The following is a 27,816-nucleotide window of genomic DNA, read 5'->3' as shown; positions in this document are numbered from 1 at the left end:
CCAATGGGAAACAATGGGAAGTTTTCTCTTGTTCTTAACAAGAGCCTTGGGAAAGAGTTTGAAATGCTCATGTTCAGCCTGAATTGCTCAGGGCCAGTTGAGATCAGAGGGCTAAGGAAGAGGTAGGGCTTCAAGCTGGAATGAATTCTAGCCTTCCAAATATGTAATTTGTGAGGTTCTCAGATGAGAGTTGGGTTCATGTCTTTAACATCTTAACTAGTTTGTCCTGACCTCCCCCCTAAAGTTTATCTGTTCCCAATTACTTCCTGAATCAAAACCAAGATAATTTACATGACCTGTTAAACCTTTATCACCCTTTGGCTCCCATTAGCCTCACCAAGCTCATTACCATTCTTTCTTTGCTTTCTTCAACCATACTGGTCTTCTGTTTAACCAAAGGGCTAGCTTTCTTCCACCTCAGGCCTTTGTTGATGCCATTCCTGTGTCTGGAGGGCCTTCCCCACTCCCCATTCTTGCTCTTCTTTCTTTATCCAGTTAACTCAGATTTACCCTTCAAAATGATCTCTAGGGAGGGCTTCCCTCACTCTCCCCAAACTAGGTCAGATCCTGCTACCGTAAGTTTTCATAACATTTGATATTTTTCCTTGTATCACTTATTCAAGTTTATCATTTATATCTTATTTTTCTCGTTATTTTCTTTTCTGGTTATTTGATTCATGTGTCTCTACTACACTAGACAGAATGTCACAAGGGATTTTTCTGTCTTTCATCACTGAGTATGCACAGCCTGATACATCGTAGGACCTCAGTAAATATTCTGTGAGAGAATGCATTGAAGAATGAACCTAGCTCTGCTTCTTTTTGAAGGAAGTGGTATAAATCTCACAACATATATTTTTCTCTACAACCATTGCTTCCTGCAGTCTCTTGAATCCACACCCTTCTCTCCATCTGCACTGCTGCTCCCCAACCCAGGTAGCCTTCATCTCTCACCTAGATCACTGCAGTAGCCCCACAGAGTTCTTTCTGCATCTCCTAGTCTTCTCCACACCTTTATTCTACCAGTGGGGTTTTATTTTCACCATGCAAATTTTCCTTTCTATTGCTCTCAGGACACCAAGTCCTTAATATGCATAGCTGTCTGGCCTTTACCCAGTTTGCCAGCTCCTACAATACTTCCCTCGTCCCGACCCCAGCCTCTGGAAGGGACTTGAAGATTCTTTCTGAGGAAGCATAAAGTGGGTGGGGGCTGGACATGGGAGGTGGGAAATGGTGAAAAAGATGGAAATTAGAAATGGGCCAGACCAGGCATGTGACATCTCATACGTCATGTGAAGCATGCTCATCTCTATTGCAAGAGTTTGGTGGATGTATTGGCCCTTGACAAGGAGACAGACACCTCCTGAGGTTCAACTGGAGGGAAGAGAGAGAAAGGGTAGTGCTGCAGGTAGGTTTGTAGATATGTTGACAGAAAATGAGGGGCCCTTGTCTTAATGATACATGGTCTCGTGCTCAGCTGAGACTGGAAGAAGGAAGGGGATATGAGGACAAAGAGACTCAGAGATGAAGAAAATGAACACACTAAGAGAAATTTCTATAGATATGTCAAGACATTTCAAAGAGCCCACAGGAGGTTTGTGATTCAGTGAAACCAGCCTGCCTCAGGGTGGTGTTCTGTTTCTCTAGCATTGGCCTGGAAGCAGTAGGGACATGAAGTGGGTTCAACCAGGGTTGTGATTTTGCCTTGTAAATTCTACAGGGTGTAAAGAAGTAGAAGATAGATAAAGAAATAAAGGGATAAAGGAATTAAGGGAATCATCACCAGAGCGATGAACTATGGAATCCAAGTTCATGAAGGCAGTAGAGAGATTGTGACATGGGATCAGGAGACTGGAAGCCATGAGAAGGGTAAGGATTTACAACAATATGGATACTAGAAAAAGGAACTAAAGGGATGGGAAGCTTGAAATCAGGTTTTCAGAGGGGCTGCCATCTCTAAAATGTGGCCACAAGAGCAGGTGGCTGGAATGGCAAACAGTGACTAGAGAAGAGAGAGACCAGGGTTTTGCATACTGACATTTCTGGAGGTGATGGCAGAGAAGGGATGGAAAGCAAGTCTGCAATGAGCTTAAGTCCTCAGAGAGTGAAAGGGACATGATCAGAGGACAGCAATGGAAGGTAGGAGCAGGTGATCTAAAAGTCCAAATGCGTGGGGTCTGGCATTTTGAAGGTAGGAGGAAATGTCATGGAGGACACCAGCCTCACTACTTGGCCTGTGATGATGATGTGCATAGGAGTAAAAAAAAAACAGCTTTCACTTGAGAAGGAGTGTCTGTGTGGGAATGGACAGAAGGTGATGGGAACCCTCAGAGGGAAAGGGACCAAATATTCTGGTTTGCCTGGAAAGTTCCAATTTATTCTGTTTCAGAATACTTTTAAAGATTGCATGCCCCCAACCCCCATTATTCTCAAAAGTGTTTCCATTTGGTAAATAAAAAATATGGTCACCTAATGCAGCAGGGTGGCTGAAGGACTTCACAGGTGCTACATAAACAGCAGGAGATGTTGTGTTATGTATGATCCTTCTGTACCTTCTCCTTCCTTTTATAGCAAAACAGGCTCATTTCTAACCTCCCAGACAAGAGGTCCCTAAAACCTTTAGGGCTAAATCCTGATGGCTTAATACATCCCCACCCCCCTCTCCCCCAAAATCCATCTATCCTTAAATCTTTCACAGGAGAGTCCAAAAGTTGGAAAAGTGTCTCCTTTCATAGGATGTTGGCCCTGGGAGCTCCTGCATTTCAGTTGAGAGTATCTGCAAAGGAAATGCCTTTCAGAATAAAGAATTAATGGTGGACTCATAGTGTCAGGACAAGTCAAAAGTTGAAAAGTTTGGAGGTGGAGAGATAAGGGTATTTCCCCATTTTGAACCATGAGATTGACCTTTATTCTGCCTCCCTGTTCAGATGACCAAAGCCAGCAAAATTATGAAATTTTGAGGTTCAGGGTAAAGTTTGTCCAACAACAAACTTACCTTGGCACTTCTATTCAGAAAGCTGCGGCCAAATTTCTTGAGATTTTCGTAGGTTATCTCCTCAGAAGGCATTTTGTACCTCGCGTCAGAGCTTAAGTTTAGGATTTGGACACATGGGATATTAACCTCTGTAATCCTGAAGTATTTGAATATATGTCCATTTCTGGGTTCATCTGCATCCACAATGATGAAAAGGATCTGCCAAATCAAATAAAACCTGTGTCCCTCTAGGATTGGAGGCCATGAGAAGGTTAAAGATTAAAACTGGCTAAGGAATCCCTTACTGAGGAAAAGAAACTCCAGAGCCATGGGAGATCACTAACGGAATGCAAATAGCAGGGTCTATGGAGTGCCTCTGAAAGATAGAACAGGGCCCCTTTCCATCAGGCAGGGCAGCCCTGTGCCCAAGGGCACAGGCTGATGTTGTCCGTCTGCCCGGTTTCACCATCCTTGTGCAGGGTACCATCCACACAACCACAGGAAGTCAGGAGGTCCTGGACTTTCATCCAGGTCCTTGGGCAAAACCATAACTGACCCTCTCTGTGCTTCTATTTCCTTATCTTGTAGAGATTATAAGAGTACCCACCTTATAGGGTTGTTGAGAGAATTAAACAGGACAATGGCTTAGTTCAATAACTGGGAGGTAGAAAATGCTCATATGTCAGCTTTTTTTGTTCTAAATTATTCTTCTGTCAAGGGAATTCATGACTTCATTTACTCATCATTAAACAAATATTAGTGGAGTGCCTACTAGGCATTTTGCTACCTACTGGGGACATAAGATCTGCCCTCATGGAGTTTATGTTCTAATGGAAAAAATAGACAACAAAGGAGTGAATAAATTAATAAATTCATATAGTAATGAGTGCCAGTTAGACAGTAAAAAGGGCACTGTGATAGAACATGACCATATAGGTGAAGTCAGGTCAGAGCTCAGTGTTAGGTAGGAAGGTCAAGAAGAGTATCTGAGGAGGTGACATCTTAGCAGGGACATGGGTGATGAGTTAACAAGTCAGGACAACACTGAACCAGGCAGTGGAAATTGTTAATGCAAAAGCCTGGGGTCAGGGAACATAAAGTGTTCTTGAATAGAAAGGAAAGGCTGGTGTGGCTTCAGCATCATGAGGGACAGAGTCACGGGGGACAAGGTTAGAGACATGTCAGAGATGAGATCAGAGCTCTAATAAGGAGGTTGAGTTTTATCTGAATAAGATAGAGGGCCACTGAAGAATAATAAGCCAGAGAGTGCTACAATAATTTGTGAAAAATGACTCTGGTTGCAGAGAAGCAGTAAGATTGGAAGTGGGGAGGCCACTTAGAGGCCACAGCAAACACTGATACCCTCAGGTCATTCATCTATCAAAATATTAAGGGCCCTGTTATGTGCCTGACACTCTTCCGGGTGCTGGGGAGACTGTGAAAACAGAGCAACGTATTAGAACCATCCTTTGTATACTTTCAACAAATATTGGCTAGATGTGAACAGGATAAGATATGGGGGTATGACCTGTCTGAATAGTATTCATCCATTGTCTTTGGCTCTAAAATGGATCACAGTCAATAAATGGCATTCAGGAACCTAGATAGTTGGGGTAAAGGGCATTTAGAACCTTATCTCAGGGGCACCTGGGTGACTCAGTCAACTGGTTAAGCGTCTAACTCTTGATTTCGGCTCAGGTTATGAACTCACAGTGAGATGGAACCCCAGGTGGGTCTCTGAGCTGACAGCATAGAGCCTGCTTGGGATTTTCTCTCTCCCTCTCTCTCTCTGCCCCTCCCCTGCTCATGCACTCTACCTGTCTGTCTTTCTCAAAAATAAATAAACATTAAAAAAAAAAGAACCTTGTCTAACAATATATGCCAAAATAAACTCCACCCAGATTAAAGAGCTAAATTTAAAAAAATAATCTGGAAGAAATATGGCTAAGTACTGACTATCATAACATAAGAGAAATAGAGGGAAGCAATCAGATTGTGATCAACTGAATTACATCAAAAATCTATATTTTAAAATTGAATAAAGCAGGAAAAATATTAACCAGAGATATTTCTGTAATTGGAACAAACTTCCTGGAGAATATGGTGGGATGTAGCACAAACATTAAATATGTTCATGCCCTAGTGGCTTTACTTGTATTTATTTTGGGGTTTAAGCTTTTTAATTGTTTCACTTGAATTTTAGAGTAATTTTCTTGAAAAGGAAAAAAAGCCTGCCATTACCATACTTCTTATAAAAAAAATAAAGAGAAAAAAAGAAACTAATTGCCTCCATAGTCCAGGTGGTGGTAACTACATAAATACAGGTATAGGTCTTAAGAAAAACAGATTTGTTTCTAATGATGATGATAGCAATGATGATAGCAGTGTTCACTGTACATTGCTCATTGCTCTACATACGATGCTTCTAATTCTTACACACAGTTCTCCATTTTACATGAGGTGATTGAAACTGAGAGGCTTAGAAACTCAGTGACAAAAATCCCTTGTAAGAGGAAGAAAAGTTGTGTAAAGTTTAAGCCTTTCTGCTTCACACCTTCAGGCTGTTCCTATTCCCTGACCTCAGGCAGGGGTGGTCTCTCCTCCTCCTCACCTGCAGGCCAAAAACCACCCACAGTGCAACCACTCACCCTTGCTGGAGCATAGTCCATCAAAAAGCAACCAAACCTCACATACCAAGAAGAAGCATAGGTATAGCAAGAAAGGAAGAGACACTGGACAGGAAGAAGCGAGGAGGCTGGTTTAAAATTAAGTAGTAAATAATATGTAGTATCAATATGTAAATAAGGAAGCTGGTATGGAAATGAATATGCAAGTTCTCCCTGGCTTAATTTATAATCAGCCTGGCAGGCAAGGGCAATACCACTTTCCACAAACCTTGTTTGTAAATTCCTTCGATGCCAACTTGTAATGCTGCATTATCATACCAAATGACTCGGATCTTTTAGAGGCGAAGAGCAGCATGTGATTCAGGATGTGCAATTCATAAATCAGATCCTTACTCTGAAATTACCAGGGAAATAGGTCATCCAGGCACACAGCTGCCCCAGCTGCCCTTCTCCCAGGGACCTTTTGGCTCACTGACCTCGGTGTTGTATTCAATAACAAAATCTGTAAGGTGCTGCTTTATGACTTGATTGAGGACCTGTTTGTTTGTACTGTCATTAATAAGCTCCTCCCGATTCACAATTTTTCCCTTGGACAAAAGGAGAAAAACATTAGAGGGCAGTAGCTTCCGTAATATAGACACTTAATAAATATAAATAGCAAAATTTTCCCCTTGGACAAAAGGGGAATACCATCATGACAAGTGTAATCCATAATCTTTACTTCATAAATAGGAATGGCCAGCCTGTGGGTGAAACATGGGTCTGTGGCAGCCGTGAAAATCTCCAATCTACAAAGCAGGGGGTGTAACCAGCTGCTGTGCTTTGAAACCCATCCACGTAGTTGTACTGATGCTGAGCAGTATCTTACACACTGCTCCTAACCGATGCACTGTTTCAGGGATACTAAGGCAAGCTCATTTCTGGGAGATGCAGGACTTCTCTGGTAGGCAACTTTGGCCAACTTTCTTAGAACTCCACTGCAATCAAGGACCTTCTTTCCTTCCAAAGGGTCAGACCTACATCCTGGCCTGATGAGTTCTCCCTGCCCCTCCCCCCACATCAGCTCCCTTTGTTCCCCTTCATAGGCATTTTCCCCAATCTTTTGCATATCTAATCCTGTTTGATGACTGCTTCTCAGAAGGACTGCAATTAGCATAGAGAAGGAAATAATTCCCTGTAGCCCTGGATCAAAGTCTGCAGGGGAAGGAGAACAAAGAGGTGGCTCTTTTCGTTGGTTTCTCTCTACTCCATCTCCTCTTTGCGTCCACCAATCCTACGCTCTAGTCCAAATCCCTTCCCTGGACTCCTGCAAAAGCCTTCTAATGGTCTTCCAATTTCTCCCCTTATTTCCCTCCATCCCATTCCCTACCTTCAGCCAGAGTGATGCGGTTAAAAAGCACTTATGTCGGGGCGCCTGGGTGGCGCAGCCGGTTAAGCGTCCGACTTCAGCCAGGTCACGATCTCGCGGTCCGTGAGTTCGAGCCCCGCGTCGGGCTCTGGGCTGATGGCTCAGAGCCTGGAGCCTGTTTCCGATTCTGTGTCTCCCTCTCTCTCTGCCCCTCCCCCGTTCATGCTCTGTCTCTCTCTGTCCCAAAAATAAATAAACGTTGAAAAAAAAAAAATTTAAAAAAAAAAAAAAAGCACTTATGTCATTCTCTTGCTCAAATACTGCACAGCCCCTGTTGTCCTTTGGACAGAACCAAAACCCTTTTCTGGTCGTAGTAATAGTCTGATAATACTAATCAGACTTATCAAGAGCTCATATTGTACCGGTCACACAGTTCTAAATATGCCATATGCAAGAACTCTTAATCCTCATAACATCTCACTGAGCTGTGAATCATTATTTCTTCCATTGTACAGTTGAGAAAATCAAGGTACAGAAAAATGAAGTGACTTGCCCAGGGTTGCTAAGCTAGTGAGAGGTAGAGCCAAGATTCCACCCCAGGCTGTCTGACTCTAGAACTCATGCTCTTAACCATAAAAATAGACCAACTTTGTCCTAACTGAATTTTTCAAATTTGCTCTTTGGCTTTTGATATTGTGATGAGGTTTGTTCTGTGGAACTGTCAATAATTTTTTTATGTGGTCCAAATTTATCAGTATTTCTTTTCATAGATTTTGGGGTTTCTGTCAATGCTTCATAAAAGGGCTTTCCCACTACAAGTTTAGAAGCAAAATCCTCCATGACATCTTCTAGTGTTTCCATGGTTTCATCGTTATATTTTTAAATCAATAAGAAATCAATCTGGAATTTAATTTGGTGGAAGGAGAATATATAGATTTAGCTTTATTTTTTTTTTCTAAATGGCTACCCAATTCTCTCAACACTAATCATTGAATAACATATTTTCCCTAATGATCTAAAATATCACCTTTATTATATACTAGATTTCCATATGTATTTGGATCTATTTTTAGACTCTATGTTGTCCCATTCAGATACATAAATCAGGTTATTTTATTCTCCCACTTAACACTTTTTAATGACTTCCAAGAGCCCAAGTAAAAATGTAGTGGCTCACAGTCTTAAGCAGATCTGGGTATCACTTCACCCACCTCCTATGTGGCCTTGGGCAAGTAAACTAACCACTCTGAGCCATATCTATAAATAACATGATTACTGTAAGGATTTGGCTTTGTGTGGGGAGGGAGTAAGGCATGTTTCAGGAACCAGACTACAGTGTTTAGAGTAACACTGTTCAATAGAACTTTCTGTGATGATGGAAATGCTCTGTATATCTATGCTGTCCAATACAGTAGCCACTATCCACATGTAGCTAGTTTGATTGGGGAACTAGAATGTTAATTTACCTAATTTTAATGTAAACAGTCATATGTGACAAGTATCTGCCATATTGGGCAGCTCAGATCTAGATCCCAGAGAGGAAGAAGGGGAAGATGTGTAATAGAGGCTAGGCTGTGAAAGGCCATGTAGGTCTTATTGGAGACTTGAGTCTTTATCCCAAGAATAATAGGAAGCCATTAAAAGGCTTTCCAGTGGGAAGGAGGCAGGTGGCCATCAGTTGAGTTTTGGAAAGATTGTTCTTTACAGTACAAGAGAGATTGTGGTAGACCAGTTGGGTAGATGTTGTATTAGGGTATAGGAGATCATGGTCACTTGACTTAGGATAGTAGTAATATAGCTAAATAGATAGATTCAAGGGGTATTTTAGACTTAAAATAAATAGGATTGGAGTGATGGACTGGTTGTGAAGGGTGGAGGAGAGGGAGGTTTTAGAATAATGCCTGGGTATTCTGACTTTCCTCACATGGGAGAAATGGTGACACCATTCATTGAGAAGGGAGAAAACACTGTAAGAGGATTTGGAGGGGAGATTGTGTTAGGCTTGGTCATATTGAGACAGTTGGTGATGGATATGAAAGTCTGGAGGTAGAGAAGTCTGGGTGGAGATGGAGATTTGTAAGTCATGATTATATGAACAATATTTGCTGTTGGAGGTTGGGTGGGAGAGGATGGACCAGAAGAAAACACAAGGTAGAGGACTGAGCCTTAATGAATGGCATTTACTGATCCAGAAGAGGAGGAGGAGCTTAAAATAAAAAATGTCTAGAAAGGCCAGAGAAACTCCAGGAGACTGTGTGATCTCACAGCAGCTGCCTAGTCCAATGCCACTTAGTTCACAAGTGGCAGAACTAGAATTTGTACCCAAAGCCTATAGATACATGCATTGTACACTATTTTGAACTGGAGACACTTCACTATCAATAGAATCAAAATCTTACCTTTTTGAACACCAGAAGACTGTCAAGGGTGACGTGGAAACGCCCAATGGCATTGCTAATTGATATCACTCCAAACGTTAGCTCTGGGAAGTCTTTGATCACATCATAGAACAACTCTGCTACTTCTTCCTCTAAATCCTGTTTGGGGAAGGATGTTGGGTAAGGCTTTGATAGAAAGCAAAATACCTGGCTTATTTAAGGTCAAGGTAGAAATGGTGACCAATTTGTCTCCTCACCTTTCCAAGTTCTGGGGTTTTCCTGGGTCCCCTAAATCCCTTTTCATGGATGTTTCATACTCAGAATACTTATATGGCTATGACTAAGCCCAAAATAGACAACTCCACAGAGATTAATGAAGAGAATTGATAAACTTGATTTTTTCCAATTATTTATAATAAGGTTGTTCTAAACACACAGGTTTAGACTTAAACATTTATTCCTTAATCGCTTTCAGAAGAGGCGACTGATCTGGCCACATGGATCACCAAATATGAGAAACTTGGGGCTGAAAAGTGAAATGAGACAGAAAGAGGCACATACTCTTCCTATGTAAAAATATAATGCCAAAGTTCTGACTTCTACTGGGGGAAGGAAAGAATCGTCAGAGTTACAGGACATGAGTAGAGACATATGAGAAACCATTCTGCACAAGGAAAAACAATTTGCAAATTATTTATTATTCAGTGATGTTCTAAATGGGCCTCCAAAAGATCAGTTATACTATCAAAACCAATTTAATAAATGTCAGTTTCCTCTCCTCTCTCTGCATTCCTGTCCACCTTTCTGGTTAGCATCTCCTACCACTTCACCTTCCATTCTTTCCTTCTTCATTTTAACCCTGGAAAAACAGCTTGTTGGAAAAGGAAGAACGGGCATAGAATTAACCCAAGTGGAAGACCTCTCCTCACCCCCCCCTTCCCAGACACAGGATCCTTACCAGTTGAAAAGTCACCTCCCACCTCTTGACCCCAGTACCTGGAAGAAGCCAATGATGACCAAGGGCCTGGATTTCACAAAATCTAACACCTGCTGGGTGTTATTGAACAAAAATGCTTTTTGGCTAATTTGTCTTCTCAACCAAACGACCAAGGCAGTAGATTCAACCACTCCTGGAAACAGAGACAGTTAAGTGGATCTCATAGCAGTTTCCTCTTAAACTGGAGCAAGACTTGTTTTTTCCAAGTTTAATGAGCAGCAGCATCTCAGTCTTGGACTCCGACACATTAAAGGCCAAGGTCAGTCCTTCTACTCCTCCCCATCCCAGTACCAAGGCATGAACATTAACAGCAGCAGCTAAACTTCATTGAGCACTTACCAAGGACAAGGCACTCTGCTGAGCAATTTGCATATATTATATCCCCAAAACAACACTATCATATGGGATAGATACTCTTACCCTCCCCATTTTGCAAAAGAGAAAACTGAGGTTTGACTTTCCAATGGCCATTCTACTAGTGCACCTGGGAATCAAACCCAAGAGGAAGCATGCCTTCTCTTCTTTTCTTACCTACCTTCCAAAGTGACAGGAAGATAGATTTATTAAAAAAAAAAAAATAAATGAATGAAATGTAAATAAAAATACCAGCTAGCTTTGTGACTTTGGGAAAATTCCATTATTGCCTATGCCTCCAACTTCTCATTGAGACCTTCTCATGAAGGTCATAGGTCATGACTTCCATTTCTCAGCTATCATATGGGAGGTGCTAAGCACAGCAAAATCTTAGCTTCTAAAATTGGGACACATATACCATGTCTGGGGAGACTTAATAGTGTGCCAAAATGTACATGAAGCTATAGACATATGTTTGCTAGAATCATCAATTCCACATGATGGTAGATAACATAAAATACTATTTTCTATCAAAGATTACTATAGAATAAAATGAAGCATTTAAATTGAGTTTATGAGATAAAGCAGTGTTTGTTTTAAGTAGCTTTGGACCACATCTATAGGCCCATATTCCTTCACTCAGCATTCATTCCTTCACTCATTCGTTCATTTGACAGATATGTGCTGAGTACCTATTATGTTATTGAGTGCTGTGCTTGGTCCTGGGGATATAATGGTGAGCAGAAACAAACACAATCACACTGTTTTGCAGCTCTCGTTCTGTTGACTAGGACAATTGTCAAATAATTACACAAACAAGCATATAATCACACTCAAAGTAGGTATTCAAAAGCAAAGTTCTATGAGCCTGTAGCAAAGATACATGACCTAGACTGTGTATTCAAGGAGGGTTTCCTGGAGGAAATCACTTATGAGCTGAAAACTGAAGGATGCAAATGAGTCAATAAGAAGGCAGCAATAAGAAGGAAATTGGACAAGGAAGGAGAGGGAAAGGCTTCCAGGCAGAGCAAGCAGTCTGTGCAGGACAAATTGCTGCATGCAGCTTGATGAATGCATGTCAGGTGGTAAATCTACTGGAAAGGACTCTATTTTCAGCATCTTGCTTACATATAAATATATATGTTTATATAAATATAAACAATATAAGTTTAAAAAACTTACAGTGGAGTATATTTGCATACAGAAAGGTGTACAAATTATAATGTATAGTCTTATGAATTTTTGCAGAATGAACACACCTGCGTACTACCCAGATCAAGAGATAGATCATTGCCAGGCTCTCACAAGTCCCTACTGGGCCCCCTCCTAGCCCCTGACACACCCCTACCTAAGGGTAACCACCATGCTAACTTCCAACAGCATGCATTAGTCTGCCTGCTCTTGAACTTCATATAAATGGAATCACAGTGTGTGTTTTGGGGTCTGGCTTTGTTACATTTGTGAGATTCATGGGCTGTTGCACGGGCTGTGTAGCATTGTGTTTTGTGAATATTCTATAATTTATCCATCCTCTGTTGGTAAGCATTTGGGTTGTTTCCAAATTTGGGGCTGTTAATTAATTTTCATGCATGTCTCTGGGGGCACGTTGTATGCACTTCTGTTGGGTACATGCCCAGGAGTAGAATTTCTGGTCATAGGGGATGCTGCATTCAGCTTTAGTAGATACCAATTAGGCCATTTTAAAAGCCACAATGAGTCAGGCCTATAGAAGTTCATAGAAGGACGATGTGCTGGCCTCAAGGGACAGAGAGAGATGGGGGAGGCTTCATGCCAGCCTCAGACCACGGCACTCCACCCTGTGGCAGTCCCCCTCTCTTCCTGGATTCAGCCCCAAGGCTGAGTTTCTATTTTCACATTCATGTAGACTATTCTATGTTCTAAGCCATCTTTCAGAAAGAAGCAGGCACAAATTATGGAAATAGTTTCTCTTACAGGCATTTGTCTGAAAAAAAAAAATGTTGTAAGTGCTCTGAAAGGAACTGGTTTCAAAGTCCCGAAAATACCAAAAAAGGTGAACAAAAAGCCCTCCGAGTCCATTTGAATTTCAGGTCATCAGAACCATAGTGCCGATCTCATGTGCCACTGTCTCCTGCTGTCCGTACGGCAGCCATGCCCTCTTCCCCCGGCACACTGGGCCTTGGCACCCACCAGTCCCTCCACCTGTGCTGCCTTTTCCTCAGCAATCAGGGCATCTCCTCTGGCTTATTAGTCCTAGGTTTGGACTTTTCTTACCACCACCCTCCTCCCCATCATATCATTTTCTATTTTATGATCTATTACATTTTCTGAAACTTTCTACCTTTTTCTGAAACTACAATTTTTGTCTAGCTTGCTCGCTAGCTCCTGTAACCATCTGGCTCATACTAGGTGCTCAAGAAATAATTACAGAATGGATGAATGAGGTGAATGAATTATAAGATAAGCTGGCTTAAAGGAATTTGATCTCAGATCATCTTCTCTGGGATGTCTGAGTTTTCTTTGCCCCTCTGGATCCCATGGGACTGAGGTAGCTCTTAACTTGATAAATAGTTTGTTCCTGAGTGTCTGCAGATCAGTCACTGCCCCGCTGGCCATGTGTCTCCCCTGACTCTTGACTCTGAGCCAGAGGACATGGTAACAACTGAGGTGTGAATGTTATGTTAATGATTGACTGGAGCTGTCGTTCCACTGCATATTTCGAAGCACAAGCTGTGAATGCATCATTAACTGAGGCCCTGAAGCCAACCTGAGTTTCCCTCCCGCTAGTGAGGAGGCCATGGCCAAGTCTCCCACCATTAATCCTTAGGAGACTAGAAGGGAACCAGAACTATAGCTTTGACCCAATAAGGACTAACCCCTGCATGGGGAAGTTTTCATAAAAGTTGGGGCAGGAGACTAGCAGAGCTCTGTTGCCCGTCTTAGCTCAGGGAAGCCCTGTCAAGTTGGCAGAACTGACAGTATTCATCCTATTTAGGAAATGAGGAATTGGAAGGCTGGCTCAAATTCTCATAACTAGTGTTTGTCCTAAGTCTAGGCCCTGGTTACCTCCCAGTATCCCACTGCCTCTTTCCCTGGTTGGGGGTAATACTGAAGAAGAAGAGGGATGGGCAAACCTAGTAGAAATATGGGCTGGCTCCTTGTCCCAAGTCTGCCTGCAGTGGGGCAATTGCAATTCTATCCCATTCAAACTCAAAAACTATTCATGAAGAACCTAAGTGTCCCTGGGCACTGCACAAGGGTCAGGAAACTAATGGTTTGATAATAATAAGGACCACACCTGCCATTTACTTTAGAGTGCAGCACAATGCACAGCAGGGGTTGGTCAACCGCAGCCCATGGGCCAAATCTGACCTGCCAGTTGCCTTTATAAATAAAGTTTTATTGGAACACAGCCACACCCATTTATTATTGTGGAACTGCTTTTCCACTGCATCAGCAGAGTTAAGTAGTTGTGAAAGAGATTGTCTGGCCCCTCACAGAAAACATTTGTTTTCTGCAGTGCTTATTAGCTGGGGATTGTTGAGAAAGTTGTTGTTCCACTTCTCTAAGCCTCGGATTCCCCAGCCCCTACACTGGGCTGTGACATATGAAAAGGGGGCCAGAACAGTGGTGGAACACAGTAAATGGTTCAGATATGTGTCAGGGCTTGTGCCTTATAAACTTGTTTCATCTAACCAGCAACCCCTGGATGTAGATACTTGCACCATCCCCATTTTACAGATGAGGAAATTAAAATTTGACAAGAGGAAGTGATTGTTCTTCAGGCATGTAGTAAGGATTTAAAGCCAGCTGGTGTGTGCCAGTTCTGGCAGCCTCTTCAGAGGACCTGGGAAAGGAAGTGAGGTCAGCTCCTGACCCTGTGCTCTCACCAGACAACTAAGTACAAATACAGTTCTGTGAAGTAAGGGCCTTGAAGGAGGAAGCACAGGTGCTGTGGGAGCCCAGAGGAGGGCAGGCACCCTGACCTGGGCAGTCAAAGGAGACTTCCTGGGGGAGGTGGTGATGCAGCTTCCTGTATGGCAGAGGAGGTCCCAGGCACTGGCTTCTAGCAAAAGGGGCTCCGACAGTCTGGAAGTTGCCACATTGTCACCTTTATTGCCTCAAAAAGAAGTCAGACCTCACCTGGCCTTTAGGAGGTGAGGGCACCCCAGAACCTAAGCCACTCCATAAGCAGATATAGACTTCAACAAAATAACCAGTGTCTCTCATTTCTTCACCACCTTCCCCAAAGCCAACACATCACAAAAGATTCCTGTCTTGGGATCATTGAGTCACCATTGTTGACAGTTGTCACTCAGTATATCCCTAGGAAGCAGCAGTCACCGTGTTTCTTCTCTCACTGCTCCTGTCTACTCTCTCCATCTCTTCTCTGCCCTCCCCCTGCCTCTTCATTATCCCATAGGCCGGCTATGAGCCACTACACTGCTGGGTCTTGTTGGGTCTTATTTCTAATCTGCCCTGAGGTAGGTGCTTTTGCTGCACCTTCCCCTGAAAGTCTAGTCTGTGTCTCATTCCTCCTTGTGTCCACTCTGAGAACCACAAGGTATCCTGCAGCTCCTGGAGGTGATGGCACTCTCTGGGCCCTTTTGGTTTTTGTCAACAAAACTGAAACAGGCTTATTGCAGACCTGCTAAATGTCAGACCCTGCAAAAGACTATCTCAGTTTCCTGACTCAGTCATTCATACATATAAGGGGAGCATTCTCCCAACATAGTACAGGCTGTCTTGGGCACATTGGCATTCGTCAGTTTCATTCCATCCATCCATCCATCCATCCATCCATCCATCCATCAATTTTGCACACATTTATGCATTTATATATTTAGCATTAAAAAAATTAGGACTTACCATGTACCACACTGAGACATATAAATCTTCAGGCATCCTTAACACCAATATAGGTCTTAACACATGGTAGTTTCTCAGTAAGATCATTGTTTATGTGAATGAACAAGTTAATGAACAAAGTCGATGATGATAGAAACTAAAGTGGTTGGTAGTCACTCTGTCCCAAATCTGTCTTGTTTCATGATCTCCCAGTCTCCCTTTTGGTTAACCAGTGCTTCCTTGTCCTGGGACCCTGTCAAAATCATTCTAAAGTAGAAGATTGGGATAGTAGGTAGGTAGTGGAGTTAGGAACTCACTCTCTGGTCTCTGGGAGTTTATGAGCTATGTATCTCACTATCCCACCTCATGGTACTTCTAGAACCCACCAGCTGAGATACAACTGTGGTGGAGGCAGCTATGGATTCACCAAAACTTATTTTCCTTATGGACACAGATCAGGGCCATATTGCCCAGCCTTTCAGTTGACTGGGACCATGTAATAGAATTTTGGTCAATGGAAAGAGATATGATGTTTGCCACTTCCAAGCTTGGGTCACCAACACTACCATTGGCAACCCTCTGGCTCCTTGCCCCAACTATTAGATAGAGAGAAAATGGTGGAGGCCTCAGGGGCCCTAAGGGAGGGCAGAGCCACAAGCTGGAAGGAACCTTGGTCCTTGAAAGACTTGGGGAGCAGAACTCCCCCACCTCCACCCTCTGACTGCCAACTGGGCTCTACATGAGCAAGGAGTAAACTTGTAATTCTTTCACACCACTGAAATGCTGGTGTTTGTGTTTCCACAGCTAACATTGCCTTGATTGACACGCAACCACTATTACCTTTGCAACTGATGGGTTCTGACCTGTTGCCCTCAAAAAACAGCTTCAACTCTGGGGCCTCCTTAACGTTAAACTCCGTTTGAAGTTCCTTCTCGACTGTGATGTCCGCTTTGCCAAAGCCGAGCCCATTCTTGCCTTTGCCCATGATCTCCACCGCTTTGCCCAGCTCCTCAGCCAGGCTCCTGGATTGCTTGGATGATGGGTTATCTGAAAAAGCCAGTATAAGTCAGAAGTTGCTAGAGCCTCTCTTATTCCCCATCTCTCAGGGAGGAGGCTCGGTTTCACTTGCTTAGCTCCTGGGCTTTCCTCATGCTGTGCTGTAATAGGTAAATTTTCAGAAACGTGACAGGATGGGAGACATATTTTGTGAAATTGGTCATTTGGGAGGTGCATCAGGGTTCTGTGTGCTCAACAACACTGGAAGTAATACAACTTTGGGCAATTCATTCCAACTCTGTGAGTCTCACTTCCCTCATGGGTAAAATGAAAAAAATAATTGTGATTACCCCATAGAGTTGTCAGTCAAATAAGACTTATTTAGCAATCAATTATATGTTGCCTATTAATTTCTAAGAGATTTCTATGGATTGAGCCATCTAATCCTATGGGGTAGGTATGGTTATTATATGAATTTTATAGATGAGGAAACTGATTGGCAGCAAAATGTCCTACTTGCCCAGGGCCACATGGCAGTGAGATATAGCCAGGATTTGGAACCACTAAATCAGCTCTGTAACCAATATTGGCATGTTAAACCCTTAGCACAATGCTTGGCACATGGTAAGGACCTAATGCATTATTATTACTACCATTATTATTGAGCAGTTTCTATGGTCAGAAATTCTAGGGAAAAGAATGAGGGGACATGCGCACCATCTGGTAGAAAATCCTGGAGTTACAGGCCAAATTGAGCCCCTCCATTTGCCCTATAGCTGCATGTAATATTTCAGGGGACTCTCAAGCAAGCAAGGTCAGGTGTGAGAAAGATGGAGGTGGGGAGAGGTTATGATGCTCCCCTACTCTTTCTGATCCTGTCCTTTGGGGTTGGTGGTGTCAAAGAGACCTCACACTCTCAATTAAGATTCCTTGGCCCCTCATATTGCTGGGCAGTGGGGGTGGGGGTTTAGGAGTAGGGAGCCCTTTTCTGGAAAATGGCGGCAGGGAGCCGGAATGTGATCCTAGCAGAAGAAGGCCTTCCTGGCCTAAATGAGAGGGGACGAAAAGGCACTCATATTTGCCTTCCTTCTTCCTGATAACACTGAGATTGCAGGCCCCTCAGTGCCCTGATGTCTGTGGCAGATGGACTGAGCCAGGGCAGGGGGGTCATTGATTCCCTTTCAAGTCAGAACACATTCCCCTTTTCAGCCCCCACACCTCTCTCCTGTCCATCTGGAGCACTTGGAAAAAGTGTAAGTGACCCCACTGCCTGGGCAAATTCCAAGTCCAACAGAGAGGTCTTTTATAAAGCAAAACCCAGAAAGCCTGCTTCAGGACAACTGGAACACGCCCCGCTATCAGTCAGCACACCTGCTCCTGCGATGGAACCCGAAAGTGAATGATGGTTTTCATTAAATTCCCAATCAGTGAACAGGAAGTGGGACTTTTCGCCTCTCCACTGCCTGCTCTGTCACCGTCATTGCCTTTGATACCCACTGCCCCCAATCCATCACCACCAGCAGGTCCTGGCCTGTTGCCAGCTGCTCAGGCCCTCAGGCCTCTCCCCTGGCTTCCTTGTGGATTTGGCCCTGCCTGGCTCAGGGTTGCTGATTGACTTCCTGTCCAAATCTGAGTCTCTAAGGGAAGCAGCTCAGGGCAAGGGAAACACATGGAATGATTGTCCAAATGATGGAGCTTTTAGAAGTTCCACCCACAGCCCAGTGCTCTTGAGTATCCGGAATGGAAGAAATGAGAGAAGTAGTCTGTAATAGCTGGAATGCTGGGATCTGAAAGCTAGCTGGACAGGATCTAACAATAATAGCCTTGGAGATTCATCCACCCATTCATCTGTCCATTCATCCAGTCATTCACAATTCATTTGGCAAATCCTTTTTAGGATCTGCCATGTGTCAGACACTGTTCTAGGTACTGGGGATTTAACAACCAATAGATAAAAATCCCTGCTCTTGTTGGGGAAGACAGAAAATAAACAAGAAATAAAATATATGCTATATTAGATGCTAAGTGGAAAAAAAAGCGCAGCTGGACGTTGGGAGTGTCAGGGGGATTAAGTTTAAGTAGGGAGGCTAAGGGAGGCCTCACTGAGAAACAACATTTTAATAAAGACTGAAGGAGGTGAGGAAGCAGGCTATGTGGATATCTGGAGAGAGAGAGCTTCCAGGCAGGGGAACCATAAGTGCAAAGGCCCTGAGGTGGGAGTATGTGCAGCATGTTTGAGGAATGACAAGGAGTCTGGCCTGGAGCAGCATGACAGGTGTCAGGGTCAGATAACATAGGACCTTGTTGGCCCCTGAATAACCCCTTCTCTGAGGGTTGTAGAAAGATACTGGAAGGTTTGGGGCAGAGTTAGATATGATCCTACTTATTTTTAACTGGATTGTACTGAATGTTATATGAACATTAGACTGAAGGGGAAAGGGGTGGATCCAGGGAGACCAGTGGGAGGCCTCTGTAATAATCCAGGTGAGAGGTGATAATGGCTTGAGCCAGAGTGATGGCAATGGAGGGGGTAAGAACTGGTCAAAGTCTGGAGACATTTTGAAGGAGGAGGTGACTGGAGATAGATGAGAGAAACGGGAGGAGATGATAGATTGGATGTGGAGTGTGAGTGAAGAAAAGAGGTCAAGGATGACTCCACTGATGATGATGATGGTGGTGGTGGTGATGGTGATGATGGTGATGATAACAAGGTAACAACAACTACAAGTTATTGAGCACTCACTGTGCCAATCACTTTGCTAAATGTTACATGCTTTATCCTGGTTAATCCTCATAACAACCTCTGAGTTATCTACCATTCCAGGTGAGGAATGTTACAGACAAGAGATAGAAATCCAGAGGTCTTATGGCTGGTACACAGTTAGGCTGAGATTCAGCCCCAAGACTGGATGACTCCCAGATTCATGCTCTAACTGACCATATAGGTTAGCTGATCTGAAAAAGATTTCTTTTCCTGGAGGGAGGGATGGGATGCATTTTCCATCTCCCCTGCTATGGGTGGTTTCCATCAGAACAGAGAGTATCTGTAGAGCCAAATCCACTCTTTATGATTTACAGTCCTGTCTTCTGGTTTCTTTTTAAAATTTGCAAATCAGTTTTACCCCTGTGGTTCTGGAACCTTGAATTCCAAGCTTGTAAAGATGAAATCAATGTGTACACTCCTCAGGTCTTGGTGCCTATGTCCTGCCCTGGCCAACTGGAAATGCCAGTTTGGCTGGGGTATGGTAACAATTCAGATGTACATTGTTGCTTGGGCAGAGTGGAGCCCAGTGGGCTGTGGGTGTGTAGGGAGCCCTCTGCTGGGAGGCTGAGACTTCTTGCAAGTACAGGCTTCTTTGGGTCCTAAGCTCTACCTAGAGAGAGTTCATTGTCTGACACATACTACTATATGGCACTCATTGAACTTCATTAGGTTGTTTCATAAAACAGAGACAGTTATGGTGGTTTATAGCACCTGCAGTTCAGGGAGGTTGTTTTTTTAAGTATCTCTGTGCCTGTGTTTCCTCATCTACAGAATGGGGATACTAACAGATCCTATACCTTAAGATGATCCTACACAGTAAGACAAGGTGTTCAAAGCTCTGGCACAAAAGTGCCTGAAAAACATTAACTATTTTGATGACATAGGTGGGGGAACCCTTGATCTTGCTCTGACTAGGTTCTCTCTGGGAAGGGGGAGTCTTATAGAAATGTCAGGATCCTCAGCAGATCTTCTGGTTCTTGGGGAAAGAGACACAAGGGTGACTAGCACCAAGTCATCCAGTATAAGCCTGGGTCTATTCTGTGGCTCTCACATTGGTTTTAGTGTAAGCAAATGAGACCCAGGGTCATGTTAGAATAGGGAATTGGTCTCTGAATGTCTGTGTGATGTGTAGATGTGTTAATGGCTAATGGACCAAGGATCAATATTTGCCTGGGTCTTTAGTAGATAACCATGGGTTCCCTTTTTCTGAGAAGCCAGTGTGAATCAGGGGAGGGGCTGGTGGATGGGGAAATGTGAGTGTAGGGACTGGAGATTAGCTCCCAGCACAGGCAACTGGAGTCTGCCTTTCTTTAGATGGTGGTTCTCAATGGGGGACATTTGGCCATATCTGGAGACATTTCTGGTTGTTACAACTAGAGTGCTGCTGGAATCCAGTGGGTAGAGGTGAGGGATACCACTAAACATCCTACAGTGCATCCCCCACCCATCACGCACACACAACAAAGAATGATCCAGCCAAAGTGTCAGTAGTGCTGAATATGAGAAACCCTACTTTAGATCAAGCATGGAAAAGTATTCTGAGAATAATCCTCTCCCATTCCAAAGGGCCAGTATAGTGTATAGAAGTGCTCACAGATGATAGGAACTTCGGGATGGTAATCCGTCCCTTTTAGTTCCTCAAGGGTCAGCCAACAAATTCCTCTGACCATCATAATGGCCTTTAAGGCCCTAAAGGACTGTACTTCCTTTCTGATCTGATCTCCCACTTTCTTTAGCACCTCAGCTTTAGCCATCCTGGCACATTCCCACCCAGGGCCTTTACACTTGCTGTTCCCTCTGCCTGAAATGCGCTCCTCCCAGCTATCTGCATGGGTTGCTGCCTTCCTGCCTTCAGTTCCTTGCTGAATTTTCACCTTCCCAGACCACCCTAAATAAACTTGCAGCGTCACTTCCACTAACTTTTTGCACTTCCTGTTGCTCTTCTGTTTTTCTCCATAACACTTTTAACCATAAGACATACTATATTTTTTACTTATTTGTTTATCTTGGGTCTCCCCTCTTTAGGACCTAAGTGCCACGAAGCAAGGATGTCCATCTGTTTTGTGCCTAGAAGTCTATCTGGCACATAACAGGTATTTGATAAATATTGAATTAATGAATGAATGAATGAATGAAAAATAAGTAAGTAAGTTGCTAAATAAGTATTTCAGTTACAGCACAGTTTTATAAGATGGATTGTACATTTGGTGTCAGACCTCGTCTAAAATCCAGGCTATACCACTTATCAATTGTATGACTTTGAACAAATTTTCCAGCCTTTCTAAGAAGCCTTTACCTCATAATGTAAGATGGAGATGATGAGACCAAGTTCAGTGCCTGGAATACATATGCTCAATAAATGGCCATTATCATCATCTTCTTCATCTTCATCACCATCCTTTATCCATATTGCCATCTTCATCATCATCATTATCATCGTCTAACCTGTTCCCAGGACTCTTGCCATCTCTGCTTTAGAGGCACTTCCTAAATGACCCTAGACACAGCTCCTGATGAATCTCATTTTGGCCTCTCCCCACTAAAGGTAGCCTACCCTTCTCTCCTTGCCTCATTCATGCAGAACATTATGGCCAAAGGCAAGTTCAGTTCATTCACTCATTCATTCAACATTTCATGCAGGCCTACCATGCACAATGCCAGATGTTACTAATCAAGAGATGAATGAGATTTGGCCCCTGCCCCCCCCCCCATGGAGCCCACAAGTTTAAAAGCTGTTTCAATACAGTGTGGCAAATGCTATGAAAGGGTGAGTACACAGGATTGTGTCGGCATGGGAGGGCCTGCCAGTCAGTGTAGGTGGGAGTAAGGGTGGACATAGCCTCCTGAGAAGGTGGCTTCATGAACTTAAACCTCACAATCCAGATGAGGTAGTATAAGAAGGACACTGTGGGCACAGGGAATTGTAAATGCAAAGGCCCTGAAGCTTGAGCCAATGTGGCCTACCTGAGGACCACAAATTATTCAGGGACTAGAGCATAGCTCTCAAATGAAGTGGGGAAGTTGGCCAAGTCTAGACCAAGCAGAGGACACTGTAACCATGTTAAGGAGTTTGAGGTCTTAGAGAATCACTGAGGGTTTTTAATCAGGAAGTGACCCAATCAGACTTGGATTTCAGAAAAAAAATACCTCTGGGTGTGCTGTAGGGACAGCACTGGAGGGGGCAGGGAGACCCTTGAGAAGGCTACTGCAGTGTTTTAGGTGGGGAACACAGTGACCTGAACTAAGGCAGTGGCAGGGGGATGCGAAATCTGGAGAGTGCAGAGGGCTTTAGGAGGTGGTATTAACAGGACCTGGTGGGTGATGGGTTGGATGTGAGAAAAGAGAAGAGTCAAGAATGACCTTGAGATTCATGACTTTGACATTGGGTGGATAGTGGTGCTATCAGTTAAGGCAGGGCATGAGAAAAAGCAAGTTGTAGGGAGCAAATCAAAGATGCTGAGGCCTGTTTTGAACACATGTGGCATTTGAGACATGTGAGGGACATGCAAGAGCAAGGGTCCTACTGACAATTGACTCTTTAGCCTGGAGTCCTCAGAGAGATGAAGAAGTGAGCAACAACTAAGGATTTGAGACTTACTATATAGTATGTCCCTGGGACAATATTGGAAAAATATTTTGTTGTAAAGAGCCTATTTATTCCTAGAAAAAACTGTTTATCATACTTTCCCCAAGGGATTAGATTTTCCAAAGGTCACTTTAGAAGGCCTGCCAGGTTTTGAAAACTCATTTTGACTTAAACTGAGTATTGGAAGGAGTCAAATATTCAGATGTAATGAGCTTTACTGTCTCTTTTGGATAACAACATCTCTGCTGGTGTTTACTGCTTTGAAATACCTGCTGATGGGAATGCTTTAAGTCTAAAGTATTCAAATTGGTTGTCATTAAATGTCATTAAGGAATGTAAAATTGATTGACTCTGTCTGTAGCCCCAGGTTCAGTGTCAATCCCTGAATTATAAGATGTCAGTTAAAGCCTCGAAGAACCATGGACTCCCCCTTCTGCCTGACTAAAACAGAGCAGTCACTTGGGCAGAGATTTGTGTTCTTATGTGGGCAGGACAGTTTCCTTTTCTTTTGTGTCTGCTGCACCAGTTTTGGAAGGGTAAATGTGTGTTGAGATGTGTATTGTGTCATGCAAAGTGTATGGCTCAACATTGAGAGTCCAGGATCAGCTGCAAAAAAGAAAAGACAGAGGTCTTCTTCTTGGATGTCTGAGCTGTGCAAACCATTAGCTTACAGTTCTACTTCAGGTGGAATAGAGCTGCAGGGTTCTCAGTTCTTCCCTGAAAGGAACCATAAAACAGATGTGTAAGTGCTGGCCCACATTCTGGGGTGGATGAGAGATGTGGGGAACCGGCTGGAGGAGTCAATCAACAAAGTGGAAATGCCTGCCCTGCTCGCAGGCTTGTGCAAATAGCCCATACTGGATCTCCCCTACAAGATCTTACTCCATGGGCTCGAAGTAAAACCCAGCATGTACCCTGGCGCCAAGGTTGAAGGAAACCATTAACAGCCTGGGCTAGATGGAGATCAGAGTCTCAGAACTATTTTGATGGAATTTTACACATCAGGAATGCTCCACATTGGATGGAAGCAAAAATGACACAATCACATTTTCCCTTCTGGGAACTATCAAGGTTAAAGGCACAAAAAAGAGTGTTTTTGTTCCACGGTGCTATGAAGTGGCTGCACAAGCCAGCTGAGGAGGCTCTGGGACCCAGGGCAGCTGATGCCGTCACATGCCCGAATTTCCTGATTCAAGTAACATCACTCAGACCGCACCAAATAAGAAGAGACTGGGACCTGCATTTCAGATGGGGTGACACAGACTCAAATGCTACAGGGGTGAGGCAGGGAGTGTGACTGTGTGGGGTTGGCTGGATAGAGATGTGGTGAACTAACAGGCATGTTTTCTGACCCAAAAGGAAAATCTCTACTCAGCTTAAGCCAGTTGTCACATTGCAAGAATGTGGGCCTGTGCCTCCAGATCTTCTATTTCTTTAAGAGCAGATGTAAATTCAATTATAATTGTGAAATCTCTCGATTTTTAAAACATTGTGTGGCTTAGGGGCACCTGGATGGCTCAGTTGGTTGAGGTTCTGACTTCAGCTCAGGTCATGATCTCACAGTTTGTGGGTTTGAGCCCTGTGTCAGGCTCTGTGCTGACAGCTCAGAGCCTAGATCCTGCTTCGGATTTTGTGTCTCCCTCTCTCTCTCTGCCCCAACCCCACTTGTGCCTCTCTCTCAAAAATATATAAACATTTAAAAAAAAATTAAAACATTGTGTGGCCCAAACATAACCCACCTGCTGGCCATCTTGTGTCTATGGGCTGCCTGTTACATCCTTGATTTTAGGATAACAGGAAAGAAGAGGAGCCATAAAGAACGGAGAAGTGCGCCAGGGAGATCAAAGGGAACCAGAAGGGAATGGGCTCATGGGCACCAAGGAGCGAAGGGACTCAGGTTGGGTCTCAGATTGGAGTACTCTAGGTCAAGGAAGGTGAGGACTGGCAAGCGCCTATTGGATTTGGGAATGACTTGTCCTTGGAAACTTAACCTGAGCCAAACAGTCCATAAAGCCAACCCTACGTAGGACACAGTTGCTGACATTCCTGCCCAGAAGAGAAAACTGTTCCTGGTGGTTCAATGTCTAGAAGATCTTATACCACCCAGCTGCCTCTCAGCCACCCCAGCTTCAGGTTGCATTTGATCAAAAGCCGTTTCAAGGCTTTTACATAATGTGATTAAGACAGATAATGCCACGTGTTCCCCAAAACCTGTTTCTTTTGCCTCTTCATTTATACTGCTGGAATTTGTTTCCCAGCCTCTCTTGCAGAGCTATGGCCATTGGAATGCAGGCAGAAGTGGTGTTAAACAGTGCTTCTCACCCTGTAATATGAATGTGAATCACCTGGGACTCTGACTCAGTAGGTCTGGAGTAAGGCCTGGTATTTTGCAATTCTAACAAGCTCCTATGTGATGCTGGCATTGCTGGTCCATAGACCACACTTTGAATAACACTGATGTGCACCATTTCCAGGGCTGGCCTGGCCCGGAAGCATGTCCTGTGTCTCTCAATCCATTTCCTGGCTGGAGGCAGAGGATTCAGTGGAGTACCCTAGGCCCTAAGGGATGCTTGGGTCACTAGATGGAAGGACCCTGGGCACTTGAATGACTGTATGGAGCAAAGTTTCTCTGCAGACCTGCCTGAGACTAAGATTTAAGAAATCAACCTTTACAAAACTAGATTTGGGGTTTGTTGTAGCAGTTAGCTTTCCCGAACACAGTGATCTTTAAAATATCTAATCAAAATCAGAACAATGAAAGAGTTTGGGTACAAAGGTGGGCAATCATTTTTAGAATTTGTTTCATTAAAGGACTTCATTCATCTAGCATTAAAAATTGAGCCACAATGTACAAAGAACTAGTAAAATGTTTGGCACACTTAAATTAGCCTACAACCTTGGATCTTGTGGCAAATACTGTGAATCAGCCATTCCCAAGCTCTTTGCTTCCTGAACCATTGAGGGCAGAAACCTAAAATATTCACCATCTCAGACTCCTCATTTGGGAATAGCCATGGCACAGTTCTAGCCAATAAGATATAATAAAAGTCACTGGTGGAGCTTCTGAAAAAGTTTTTTTTGTTTTTGTTTTTTTCAAGGAACATACTTGGCTGACATGTATTTTGTCCTTTTGCTATTTGCCTGTCCCTCTTTTTCCCTAGCAAAATGTGCAGTGCAATGCAAGAAGTGTCACAACCATCTTGTGACCGCAAGCTACATACAATATATCAGGGGTGATGGAGCAAGAAGATAGGAGGAGCCTGGGTCCTTGATACTGTGAAGCTGCTAGGACAGCCATTGATTGCCTATCCCTGGTCTACATACGAGAATATGAGATAAATCTTGGATTTAAGTCATCATTAGCAGATTTTTTTTTTTTATTCCTTGAAGCTGAACCCAGTCCTAACTGATAGAAAGTTGATCATATGTTTGGGGCCAAGGGAGGATGAAGACTCATTTACTGAGTATTTTCCATGTGCCAGATCCTTCATAGATATTTAGTCAATCCCTATAATGACTCTACCACTTTCATTATTCCCACTTCACAGATAAAGAAGGTGAGACACAAAGAAATGTACCTTAGGCCACATATCTAGTTCATGGCAGTGAACTTTATACTCAGGCTTGCCTGGCTCCCAAACTTGTGTACTTTACTTCAAACCTTGATGTCATCTATAGACAAAGTGTGTGGGTGAGTCAAGTTATAAAAAGCAACAACAACAACAACAACAACAACAACAAAAAACACTTTAGGATTTACCAGTGCTTGGCATGTGGTCTTTGGTAAATACTGATGTCAGTAACAATAGATTCCAAAGCGTTCACTCCACTGCTCTGGCTAAAGATTGCCCATCACTGGGCATCACTGGGAGGCCAAATAGTGAAGATTTCTCTCACTTCAGGCCAACCTTCAAGTTTCAAGATGCATTTGAATTGGACTGGAGACCCTAGCGCATTCTAGGATGCGAGGATGCAGGAGTTAAGCCAGAGGAGGCTGCTCAGTGGTCTGCAGCTTGGAGAACCATTTCTGAGGACAATTCCAAGCTGTCACTTCTCCATGAGACACTCAGTGTATACCGTTCAGACTATTCTAATGGCATGAGTATGGATTCAACTACAAAGTCTCGGAGAGCAGAAACCAAGGCCTCTTTTCTCTGGGGCTCCCATCGGACCCACCCAAGGCCTGGCACTGAGCAGAGCTGAGTAAAAGTAGGATGAACCAGAATGCAATAATAATAGTTGTGCCCAATGGGTGCTCACTAGGCACTCATGACTGCATACTTGAACCCATTTTCATCACCACAGCAACCTGCAAGGGAGACATTATTAGCATGTTTGTGCAGAGGAATCTAATAATGATAAAGAGAATGGCAGCCAAAACATTTCTTAAGCTCTTATTATGCACTAGGCACTGTGAGAAGCACACTAGGAATTATATCCTATTGCTAAATTCCCTATTTCACAGCCAAGTAAAGAGAGGCTCAGAGTGATCCAGGTCACCTGCTCAAGGTCATCTGACCAGTAAGTGGCAGAGTCCTGTGTTTGAGCCTAGGACCGTGAACCTCTAAGCACTGAACTTCATCCCAGGACATGCACTGGTCACACTGGAGAGAAAAGGAAACCTGTGAGGCATCAGGGTTAGTGGAAGGCAAACTGACAGAAGGGAGAAAGGGCTATGCCACAGCAGCAACCAAGAGGAGAAGAGAATGTAGGGGGAGGGGCTGCATGGAAAGGGGCAGAAACCAAGAAGGGGCAGCACTTGTACCTCACTGCCCAGCTCTGGAACCTGAGTCCTTGCCAGGCTTCAGGGAATCTGGATGCTAGTCAGGCCAGGTACAGACCAGCAGCAGGTCTTTGGGGACTGACACACAGCCAGACATTTCCCAGGAGTGGCTTTGGAAGCAGGATTCTGGAATCCAGTGTTGACATCTACTTTCTGTATCCTCCCAATCCTTGCACGTGGGA

At 43.7% G+C, this 27,816-nt stretch overlaps 2 protein-coding genes across 2 annotated transcripts in view; one reads left to right on the top strand and one right to left on the bottom strand.

Annotated features, from left to right (window-relative positions):
• Positions 1 to 27,816, top strand: part of ACSM5 (acyl-CoA synthetase medium chain family member 5) — a 108,085-nt gene that overhangs the window by 44,025 nt on the left and 36,244 nt on the right. The window lies entirely within an intron of this gene.
• Positions 1 to 27,816, bottom strand: part of PDILT (protein disulfide isomerase like, testis expressed) — a 34,596-nt gene that overhangs the window by 5,776 nt on the left and 1,004 nt on the right. The window contains exons 2-7 of the mRNA XM_047087474.1: positions 16,346 to 16,552; positions 10,324 to 10,457; positions 9,349 to 9,486; positions 6,078 to 6,188; positions 5,870 to 5,995; positions 2,996 to 3,193 (exon numbers count right to left, since the gene is read on the bottom strand). Coding sequence (XP_046943430.1) covers positions 2,996 to 3,193; positions 5,870 to 5,995; positions 6,078 to 6,188; positions 9,349 to 9,486; positions 10,324 to 10,457; positions 16,346 to 16,552 — 914 coding nt within the window. The remainder of the gene's footprint in view (positions 1 to 2,995; positions 3,194 to 5,869; positions 5,996 to 6,077; positions 6,189 to 9,348; positions 9,487 to 10,323; positions 10,458 to 16,345; positions 16,553 to 27,816) is intronic.

Source organism: Lynx rufus, unplaced genomic scaffold (assembly GCF_022079265.1).
Source record: "Lynx rufus isolate CCGP_SWC_20201006 ecotype Redwood Valley unplaced genomic scaffold, mLynRuf1.p SCAF_23, whole genome shotgun sequence".
NCBI lineage: Eukaryota > Metazoa > Chordata > Mammalia > Carnivora > Felidae > Lynx > Lynx rufus.
This window is presented reverse-complemented; position numbering and strand designations above follow the sequence as displayed.